Raw genomic sequence first — 11,591 nt, 5'->3', positions numbered from 1 at the left:
GAAATACGAAATGTGCTGTGATTGGTTAGCTGGGCCAGTGTGTGTTGTGATTGGTTAGCTGGGCCAGTGTGTGTTGTGATTGGTTAGCTGGGCCAGTGTGTGTTGTGATTGGTTAGCTGGGCCAGTGTGTGTTGTGATTGGCTCCACTCGGCGTCTGGTCGGGAAATGTCATGCCCCTTACCATAGCCGCCTGCGAGCTTCAGTGTAAATATTGTGTCAAAATCAAACCAATTTGAGCGTGATTTAAACCTGGATGATTGTAACCACTCTAAGTTCGTCTCCCTTGGGAAAGCTAGAATGTCTCCGACATAGTGATAACACTCGTTGCCTTCTCTAGTGCAGCTCAACCAGGTCTCGTCCCATTCGTCGGTATTTGTGATTTCACAAAACCCGGAAAATATGCGTTGTAGTCCAAACGAGTTGTTCGTTGTAGTTTTTGAAAAGTGATTTCTGTTCAATAAAATATCTCCTTTTGGAGTGGACATTAAGCTTTGTAACTTTGCAGATCTTTTTTATGCTCAAACAGCAACATTTCAGACTAAATAAAGTGGAAAAAGCATAATAGGACCTCTTTAAAGCAAAAGGCAAAATCATTGTTTTTAATATATGTTCATTTTGAATTGACTAATTCTATGCAAACATATTGTTGGTCTGATGATGTTCAACAAAACACAATGTGACCCTTTACTCTTCAAGGTCATCAGACCATTACTGGTGCATATTAAGCACATTCATAAGAGCAATTTAATCATCACCTGGTGCAAAAGACTCAAATTCATGAAGGACAGGAAGAACTTTAGTGTTCCAGAACATAGATTCATCCATGCTGTCATCTCCTGTGTCTCCATGCCCAAGCTTGACTTCTACAGCAGAATGACATGGAGTGGGTGTCAGACAGACAGACAAATATATAAACAGACAGACAGACAGATGTACTTGATTGATCCCGGTAGGGAAATTCAGAAAAGTTCACTTGAGCAGTTCTTAAAGCATATGAATGTAATACAGGATGTTCAGCATAGCATGAAAAGGTCAGAGCTTTACACCCACAAGCTTTTTCATTAGTGTCTGTTCTGTTCAAATGTCTCTGTGAGCATTTGCATTGTGGACGAGCTGCAGGAAGCAGGGGGTTGCGAAAACAACAGATCAAACGGCTATCAACTGGCATCTGGACAAAGAACCTTGAGAAACTGCAGCAGCAAAAGTGGTTTAGGTTTCCAATCCGATCAGATGTTTGCGGCTTCTAGCAAGATTGTCAGACCTTTGCCTTGTTTATCACGCGTCGGTTTCAAGTGCAGATATATAAATTATAGATATAGCAATATACCTGGTTTTGATCCTCTTGCACTGGATACATCATTTTGCAGTATCCTATCAATCACAAACAAATAAATGTTCATACAGAGCAGACTGAGAGCATAAATGACTGGTTAGATGAATTACAAAAACCTAGATGTTTTTTTTTTTACATTTATATTTAACCTATACTTTTTTTTTTTTTTTTTACAAAGTCTGAAGATAAAAATGCTTAATATGCATCAACATAAACGCATGTTCAAAAGAAATCTAAAACATTTATATATTTATTAATTTATAAATGGCAGTATTATCATAGAATTTTCCTTGCAGACACAAGAGGTCACTGTTGTGATATTCTGATGTAGCCTTTCATTGCCCAAATTTCTCTTTATATCTTTTTTTTTTTTTTTTTTTAATTTCAGGTGGTTTCAAAATCAGTTACTGGTGGAAAATAGATAACTTTCAAAATGTACTTGTGTAAATGTTCATTAAAATATGCGTGCCTATAAGAAATACTACAACAGACAGGAAACCACAGGTTCATGTGCTTATCTCAGAGCTAGTCATGCACATTGTGATATTCTGATTTAGCCTTTCATTGCCCAATTTTCTTTTTTTTTTTTTTTTTTTTTTTTTTTAACTGTCAGTGGTTTCAAAATCAGTTACTGGTGGAAAATAGATAACTTTCAAAATGTACTTGTGTAAATGTTCATTAAAATATGCGTGCCTATAAGAAATACTACAACAGACAGGAAACCACAGGTTCATGTGCTTATCTCAGAGCTAGTCATGCACAGTCACGGTGAATTTTATCTCAAATATCAAGATATCCGTTAACACGATTTAAGTCTTTACTGTCATTAAGAGCAGGTTAAACTGACATATTATGTCTCAAATGTACTTGTACTGCTTACAGTCCTCAATTTTTATAGTACAGTATAATGTCATCATTCATCTTTAGCATATGTCACATGGGTATTTTTTAAGGATTGAGAAGAAATTATGGTACAATTGAGCATATTTGTGGCATTGATCATGTTTGGGCTTTGTACTGTCTGGATAATGCCTCATTGTTGATGGGATGCCTCGGCCGAGACGTGATCTCATCGTGTGAATCTCAAATGAGACTGTACTGGTGGTCAACAGACCAGTCAGCCAGCCAACCACAAACTGCCTGCATAATGTAATATTGCTCCATTAGTTACTATAACAAGGATATGGTAGAGATATAGAGGGAGAGAGAGGGCTTGCTGCCTGACTTTAACTTACTATTAAATTCCATAGTGTCAGTAAATGCATCCAAATTGGAAGCATTGCGATTTTCATAAGTGTGCATTCTGGGCAACGTATTAATGAGGGCGCTTGGATTTGAATAAACAAATCTTTTAATGTGGTCTTACTGATGGTTTACACAATTCTGTTGCATTTCAAAAATGGATGTACACAAAAGAGAATAGCTTTTAACTCTGATAACTTTGGTAACGGAAGGATTAGTGTTGGGTTCGAGTCCACCTAAGTTGAGTCCAAGTCGAGTCTGAGACAAGTCCGAGTCCAAAATGGGCCGAGTCGGACTCAAGTCCGAGTCCCAAACAGCCGAGTCCGAGTCCAACGAAACTCTATTATTTATTAGTATCTTAACATTGTTTTAACCTTTACAACTACAAAAACGCAATATCCATTTAAATGTAACAAAAGCAAACCTCTATTGCATCTTGCATTTTTTTTATTAATAATTAGTGTCCTGCTTTGCTTAGCAAACTTAAAGTCATGTAACAGAAGTTATGGCTGAATTGATATATGTATTGTGACATATTTCAGAGTGAAACAGGTTTTAGAATGTGAAAAATTAAGGGGCGGGACTTGACTTAAAGTAAATGTATAAATTCAAGAGTGGGGGTAAAGGAGTAGGTATCTTGGTGAATGGGACCTTAAGAGCAGAAAATGCACCTTTTATCTCAATAAAAAACAAGCTTTATATAATTTTTATAATTTTTGAAGAAATATGAGTTTTGAATAATCAAAATTAGCTTGTGTCTGCTTATTCTATTCACCAGTGTTTGAACCATTAAAAAAGAAACTGCATTTTAATTTCTGGGTAAAAAAAAAAAAAAAGAAAAATTAATGGACGCCAAAGTACACGGATCCCTTAGACAGGGCATTTTGAATTTTTTCTTGGATGAAAATGAGGTTGTGAGGGATAAACCTAGTCTGTACAATGGCACACACTGTGTATAAAAGCCCTACCTATACTTTCCATAAGTCACAGACAACTCACACCTGTTTTATTTTTGAATGCATTTATAGTTACATTAATTATAATAGATTACATTATGTAAGGAATAACTGATGATGGGCCGTTGAATTATTAGAAAATAATGCACCCATAAAAACTTTTGTCCCAAAGATGTTAGAAAAATTATTTTTCTTTGAAGCTAGAAACTGCCACTAATACAAAAGCAAAAAATAATAAACTAATGTAATAAAACATTCTCAGTCTTACTGAAGGCAAGTAAACACTCCAAGTATTACTTACAAGATAAATGATAAATAAATATATTACTCAAAAATATAAATTAAATAGTTTTTTTTAGTTTTTCAGAAATAGAAATAGCCTACTACAGACATTTCATGAAGTAATAAATGTAAAAATAATCTTCACTGTATACATTAAATATAGATGATTCTTATTCAAGTTAATAAGTGATACAGTCAAGAGCAGTGAGGGATTTTCTCCTTTTCTTTTGTTTGATTAACATTTATGACGCTGTCGGCGGCTGCAGGTTTACGCTGTTGCTTTAAGATCTGACGCATAGATCAAATATTTTGACACATCTGTATTTCTCCCAACTGTTCAAGTTTACTTAAGACAAAACCGACTGCATTTACATGAATAGTCTCCAAGACGGGCATTTTGACATAACTTTTCGTGTAAGTGTGTAGCAATAACAGAACGTAAGAGAACTTGAGCGAAAGAACTCGGCATTCGCACGCTGACTGAGAGGCGCATTCTGTGAGCGCGCTTTCGGTGTGTGTGAGCACAAAAACCCGTCGGCTTTCAAGTACTGGACAAGACTTAAAAACACATACAAATACTGAATATCACTTTTTCACTTTCGTGATAATGCATTGAGCCAGTGACAATTCCGTCAACAGTACCTGGACTCGGTTGGAGTCCAAAAGGCTCGAGTCCGAGTCAAGTCTGAGTAAAAATGCATCCGAGTCCGTGACAAGTCCGAGTCCTTTAAAAAAAAAAAAACTGTACTCGAGACCGGACTCGAGTCCGAGTACGAGTCTGAGTACCCCAACTCTAGGAAGGATTGACACCACTGTGATCTACTGATCCTCAGAATGATTAACAATAAACAAGTTCAGTCTCTGAACAGGGTGTCCTGAGAGTCAACAAACATGAAAATGGTTTATTACTCTTCTTTGGCACAGAGCATAAATCGGTTTACTGAGGGAGTTTGATGATCCGTTGACAGTAGAGGTTTTTGTTATGTAGCAAAGGGACAAATGCCTGATGTGAGTCCCAGTCATAAACATGCTGCTTCAAAGCTACCCATCTACAGAGGTTTCAAACCTCTAAACATGTGTTCAATAAAATTACAAATGTAAGAGTACATTAAAAGAACAATTTTGGCACAGAGCATAAATCGGTTTACTGAGGGAGTTTGATGATCCATTGACAGTAGAGGTTTTTGTTATGTAGCACAAAGGGACAAATGCCTGATGTGAGTCCCAGTCATAAACATGCTGCTTCAAAGCTACCCATCTACAGAGGTTTCAAACCTCTAAACATGTGTTCAATAAAATTACAAATGTAAGAGTACATTAAAAGAACAAAAACCTTCAAGTGCACATAGAAGACAGCAAAAGAGATGTTTGTGCTCAAAAGCATACCTGTGTTTAGTAAGTATGTGCAGGTCTGTTTCAGAGGAAGAATTTGTTGTATGCTCTGTAATATCAGAACATTGCAACTTTTCTCTGTCACCTGGTTGGTCTGCTCCAATCCTTGCCTCTAGAGACATATCTGAATAGGCACACAACGACACAGCTTAGCTAAAGAATAACAAAAACGCATATAATAATACATATAATCAACACATATTGTTTATGTTTTTGAGAGAAATCTCTTACGCTCACCAAGGACGCATTAATTTAATAAAAAATACAGTAAGAACAGAACAGTAATATTGTGAAATATTATAATTTAAAATAACTGTTTTCTAATTTAATATATTAAAACCGTATTTTTAGCATTCTCATACGCTGATATGGTGCTCAATGTTTACGAAAAAATATCATCAACATTATCTATAAATATGATAAAATGCTGAAAACTGTTGTTCCATGAAGTAATAAATGTAAAAATAATCTTCACTGTATACATTAAATATAGATGATTCTTATTCAAGTTAATAAGTGATACAGTCAAGAGCAGTGAGGGATTTTCTCCTTTTCTTTTGTTTGATTAACATTTATGACGCTGTCGGCGGCTGCAGGTTTACGCTGTTGCTTTAAGATCTGACGCATAGATCAAATATTTTGACACATCTGTATTTCTCCCAACTGTTCAAGTTTACTTAAGACAAAACCGACTGCATTTACATGAATAGTCTCCAAGACGGGCATTTTGACATAACTTTTCGTGTAAGTGTGTAGCAATAACAGAACGTAAGAGAACTTGAGCGAAAGAACTCGGCATTCGCACGCTGACTGAGAGGCGCATTCTGTGAGCGCGCTTTCGGTGTGTGTGAGCACAAAAACCCGTCGGCTTTCAAGTACTGGACAAGACTTAAAAACACATACAAATACTGAATATCACTTTTTCACTTTCGTGATAATGCATTGAGCCAGTGACAATTCCGTCAACAGTACCTGGACTCGGTTGGAGTCCAAAAGGCTCGAGTCCGAGTCAAGTCTGAGTAAAAATGCATCCGAGTCCGTGACAAGTCCGAGTCCTTTAAAAAAAAAAAAAACTGTACTCGAGACCGGACTCGAGTCCGAGTACGAGTCTGAGTACCCCAACTCTAGGAAGGATTGACACCACTGTGATCTACTGATCCTCAGAATGATTAACAATAAACAAGTTCAGTCTCTGAACAGGGTGTCCTGAGAGTCAACAAACATGAAAATGGTTTATTACTCTTCTTTGGCACAGAGCATAAATCGGTTTACTGAGGGAGTTTGATGATCCATTGACAGTAGAGGTTTTTGTTATGTAGCACAAAGGGACAAATGCCTGATGTGAGTCCCAGTCATAAACATGCTGCTTCAAAGCTACCCATCTACAGAGGTTTCAAACCTCTAAACATGTGTTCAATAAAATTACAAATGTAAGAGTACATTAAAAGAACAATAAACCTTCAAGTGCACATAGAAGACAGCAAAAGAGATGTTTGTGCTCAAAAGCATACCTGTGTTTAGTAAGTATGTGCAGGTCTGTTTCAGAGGAAGAATTTGTTGTATGCTCTGTAATATCAGAACATTGCAACTTTTCTCTGTCACCTGGTTGGTCTGCTCCAATCCTTGCCTCTAGAGACATATCTGAATAGACACACAACGACACAGCTTAGCTAAAGAATAACAAAAACGCATATAATAATACATATAATCAACACATATTGTTTATGTTTTTGAGAGAAATCTCTTATGCTCACCAAGGACGCATTAATTTAATAAAAAATACAGTAAGAACAGAACAGTAATATTGTGAAATATTATAATTTAAAATAACTGTTTTCTAATTTAATATATTAAAACCGTATTTTTAGCATTCTCATACGCTGATATGGTGCTCAATGTTTACGAAAAAATTATTTCTAAATATCATCAACATTATCTATAAATATGATAAAATGCTGAAAACTGTTGTTCTGCTTAATATTTTACATTTTGGTGGAAACCATGATCAATTTTTCAGGATTCTTTAATGAATATTTGAAAACAAATGGGTTTTAAACAGAATTTTGTTTTTGTAAAATTCTTTAAAAAAAACTTGCTGACTCCAAACTACATATATACATACGCAGACAATTTGTTTTAAGTTTGAATAAACAGAAGCTTAACCGGAAAAGTTGCATTCATGTAAACTTTTTACAGTCTAGCACTGTCCTTCAGCGTCATTGAACTTTTTGAATGATTTTATTACTTACTCAGAATAAAATTCAATCTAGCAAACTATTGACAGGACAAACACGCATTTAGTTGTTTCAATACAAACAAACTCAGGGCATACAGAGCAGAGTTACATCCTGGGGGACGTAAACTGATTTATATCAGATTTTTTTTAAAGTGTCTATTTATTTTGGTTCAGTGTGAAATACTTTATCAGTTAGCTGACTGTCTCTTCAGAGGCATTGACAAAGGACACAATGAAGAGGGTTATCAATCTGCCTGACAGGTAAACATGGACTATTACTTTTTTCGGTAACATTTTACAATAAGGTTCATTAGTAACATTAGTTAACAACATTAGTAAACGAACTAAGAATGAACAATACTTCTACAGCATTTATTAATCTTAAAAGATTAATAAATAGTGTAATAAATGCATTGTTCGTTCATGTTAGTTAATACATTAACTAATGTTAACAAATGACACCTTATTGTAAAGTGTTACCCTCTTTTCATTGAAAGGAGAAAAAAAAAGAAAACAAACAGTTTAATAAAACACTGTTTTATTTATTTTCTTACTCTTTGTGTTTGGTGTCACGGGTGGTAGCCTGTTTATGGATGCTGCTCTAAGCAGTTTGGCTCGAGAACCTCCTGATCCTATTCTTGTATTCCCTCGTTCAGCTGGGGGTTTGGGGAGAGTTGCTTCATCAACACCGCCATCCTCATCCAGGGACACAGACAGCCTGGGTTTCTGGGATTGAGAGAACTCTTGAATTACTGTTTCCTGTTTTCGTTTGAATAGTCAGACAAAGTTTTGAAAGGCTCCTTACATGTTCCAGTGGGCTGAGACGAGTTCCAGAGCCTGGCCTGGAGTCAGGAGCTTCAAAATGTTGGGCATGTAGACTAGAAAAGAAATTTGTGAAGGCAATTAAAACCAGCATACTAGTTTTATAAGAATAATCAAACAGCTAATGTTACAATTCAAGCACTTTAAAGAGTGCAACAGTCTGGTTCTGGAAGTAAAAATTCCATTCATTTTCTAAATAGTGGAACTGATTTTTAACAATAATTTGAAAACAGGCCTACTGTGAGCTACAAAGTTGTTAATTGATGATTGAATCATGCCTTATAACTCTTAAATGAAGAGTTCTTAAAAATCCCTATGAGAAAAAAAAATAAATAATAAATGGAGGCCTGGAGTCAGGAGCTTCAAAATGTTGGGCATGTAGACTAGAAAATAAATTTGTGAAGGCAATTAAAACCAGCATACTAGTTTTATAAGAATAATCAAACAGCTAATGTTACAATTCAAGCACTTTAAAGAGTGCAACAGTCTGGTTCTGGAAGTAAAAATTCAATTCATTTTCTAAATAGTGGAACTGATTTTTAACAATAATTTGAAAACAGGCCTACCGTGAGCTACAAAGTTGTTAATTGATGATTGAATCATGCCTTATAACTCTTAAATGAAGAGTTCTTAAAAATCCCTATGAGAAAAAAAATAAATAATAAATGGAGAAAATTTTTTAGTACTTCAAGAACCAAGGCCACTGAAAAAGTGGATGGGCTCTGTTGCACTCTATAATCAAAATTCATTCTAAATATTATAATGAGCATGATACATTCTGAACAAGGGATGAATACATAAATCTATCATCTTCAATGTGGTTTTACCTGAATGCAGACGGTGGTCGTCCATCACGTGCACGAGAAGATGATTCTCCAAAGAGCTGCCGATGCTTCTCCTGAGGTGTGAAAGGCCGCTGTGTGGCAAGAGTTCTGAGAGAGCGACGAGCTTCTGACACTATCTCAGCACTCGTCTGTCTCCTGAGGCCAGTGCTCCTGTAGACATGCTCACTTTTGTCCTGAAGCTCCATTAAAGACATATTTGATCCATAGGGGTGTGTACCAGTATCAAGGGCCCGAAACCTTGTCCATTATCCTATAACCAAAATTGGCTGGAAAAGATGCATAACTATAGATAATGAAGGAGAAAAATGACCAAAATTAACTGCTTCTTGTAAATATAAAGATTTAGCTGTCCCAGAAATATGTAGCAGACTTTTAATTGTATATGTTTCTGACATTCTCCTCTTTATTACTTCAGTCTACATAGCCTATTACAGCAAGTGGTTTGCTGCCCTGTAGGACTTGTTTTCGATTTTAGTACTTTTTAAAATGCATCCCACACACAACCGATGTCATATCATCCAGGGTTGCGTTTCCCAAAAGCATCGATAGCCAACTACGGTTGCATGTTCCACGGAACTCTTTTGGTAACGACGGAACTTGCAACCAGGTGCTTTTGGGAAACGCACCCCAGAGTGTGACAAGAACGCGCGTCCACGCACCGTCACCATGGAGACGCACAACGCCGCTACAGTAGCTCTGGTGTAGCAAAACAAAAAATACAAAACATTTAAAGCACAACGAAACTAAAAACTTAAAGAAAATAAATAAATAAGCTCTTACAATGAACAACTTGATCTGTGATATTGTATTCAGGAAACCGACAAAAAAAATAACAATAAACCACGACATATTATCAAGCGTTGCCTGCAGTCTACTTCTTTAACGTTAGACAACTAGTTGCTCTTAGTAGACAATGTGAACAGCACAGAAAAACGATATTCCCATTTACCTTGATTTCCAAACGATTTAGGCCATTTCACAGTTTTAAAGAGAGCATCTTTAATGCAGAAAGCGCTTGTGTGACAGCAGAAAGAGGGACGCACGCACGCACGCCACAGGGTCAATCACGGCCACGCGCATGGTCATGTGACACAGGGAGGCTTTTGTTGTGTGAAACCTTACTGCCTTTTTGCTTTTTTCTGGCATCTTTTCTTCCATTTTATTTTTAAAGACTTATTTTTAAAACCAGTTCATTAGGAACCATAATCCATAATTACATAAAGATTGTTATATAGGTGTGTGGCCTCAACATTAACATTTCAACATTATTTCCAACGGGAAAAAGCACAGGTGAGACAGTTCAAAACTTGACGTATTCGATGAAGAAAATACATTTATTTTTATTTAGTCTAAATAAAATAACGCCTTCAATTATATTCCTCCCCAAAACCCATAGTATTTGCCTGAAGTTCAGTGAAAAATCCTAAAATTCAGAGCCCACAGAGACGCCAAATGCAGCTGTGAGGCGAGACGTAATCACGCACGAGACGACAGGTAAGCTTATAGCGTAGTAACTTCCCACAGAGCTTGTCTTCTCATTTTAAGAAACTGTCCACATTGTTTTACTGTCCACCGTTTGACTAAATTATTTACTAGAAACGTCAAAGATTTTAATTGAGGCTGATGTAGACTGCCAATAATATTCATAATGCAAATCCAATACATGAAGCATTGTTCACAACACGTTTACTCTTTTTTTACTCGTATACAGCAGTCAAAACTACTTTGCAAATAAGACTGACATGAGATGTCAGTCCAACACTATACGTACAAACCTTCAGTTTCTCTGTTCTTCATAGAATAAAATGCACATATGAGCCATCTTTTGGCTCAGTGGTTAGATTTAAATAGCTCTACCAGCTTCATTCTCATGGATACAAGAAGTCTCATTGGTGTAATGTGATTGAAGGAGCTAGCCAATAAGGAGTTAGTACGAGAGTGCTCATTGGCCAATAGCTGCATGGATATGGTTGCCCTCTTTCATTGTCACTAGGGGAGTGTGGTGCCAAGGATGGCAATCTTGATAACAGTATGTCATGCATACTGTATTTCTCAGCTTGTCAGATTTTAGATAACACTTGCACGAGGTGCACACATCTGTATTTAGAGGGCTGCATGAATGGTGTAAATTTAATTATCTTGTGAACCTTGACACATATGCACATACACCACTGACGGTGGTTGCACTTCTTCTACGTCACTGAGGTAAATTGGTTTGCTTTGCAAGGAAGGACCATCATTTTCTTGCTGCTGTCTCCTTGGCAACCACTTCCTTATGGGCAGTCTTTGGACACACATTTACTCCCTCACCTAGTGATAAGGAAAACGTGAATTTATGACAAAGAATTTAAGTAATGAGTTTGTTTAGAGAAACTATGAAACTCTGCTATATTTAATTGTTTAAAGTGACCATGAAATCAAAATTGACCATTCTTATTTTTATCTGATCTTATTTTAATATTTATACATTTAATATTTTTATA

The 11,591-nt window shown here is 36.3% G+C and overlaps 1 protein-coding gene across 1 annotated transcript in view; it reads right to left on the bottom strand.

Moving 5' to 3' along the window:
• armc2 (armadillo repeat containing 2) overlaps positions 1-10,942 on the bottom strand; it is a 24,781-nt gene extending 13,839 nt beyond the window's left edge. The window contains exons 1-7 of the mRNA XM_016293289.1: positions 10,884-10,942; positions 9,091-9,391; positions 8,247-8,319; positions 7,996-8,167; positions 6,717-6,846; positions 1,328-1,371; positions 756-863 (exon numbers count right to left, since the gene is read on the bottom strand). Of these exons, the coding sequence (XP_016148775.1) occupies positions 756-863; positions 1,328-1,371; positions 6,717-6,846; positions 7,996-8,167; positions 8,247-8,319; positions 9,091-9,302 (739 nt within the window). The 5' untranslated portion in view covers positions 9,303-9,391; positions 10,884-10,942. The remainder of the gene's footprint in view (positions 1-755; positions 864-1,327; positions 1,372-6,716; positions 6,847-7,995; positions 8,168-8,246; positions 8,320-9,090; positions 9,392-10,883) is intronic.
• Between the last annotated feature and the right edge of the window lie 649 nt (positions 10,943-11,591).

This window comes from Sinocyclocheilus grahami, unplaced genomic scaffold (genome assembly GCF_001515645.1).
Source record: "Sinocyclocheilus grahami isolate Dianchi unplaced genomic scaffold, SAMN03320097.WGS_v1.1 scaffold301.1, whole genome shotgun sequence".
NCBI classification, from domain to species: domain Eukaryota; kingdom Metazoa; phylum Chordata; class Actinopteri; order Cypriniformes; family Cyprinidae; genus Sinocyclocheilus; species Sinocyclocheilus grahami.
This window is presented reverse-complemented; position numbering and strand designations above follow the sequence as displayed.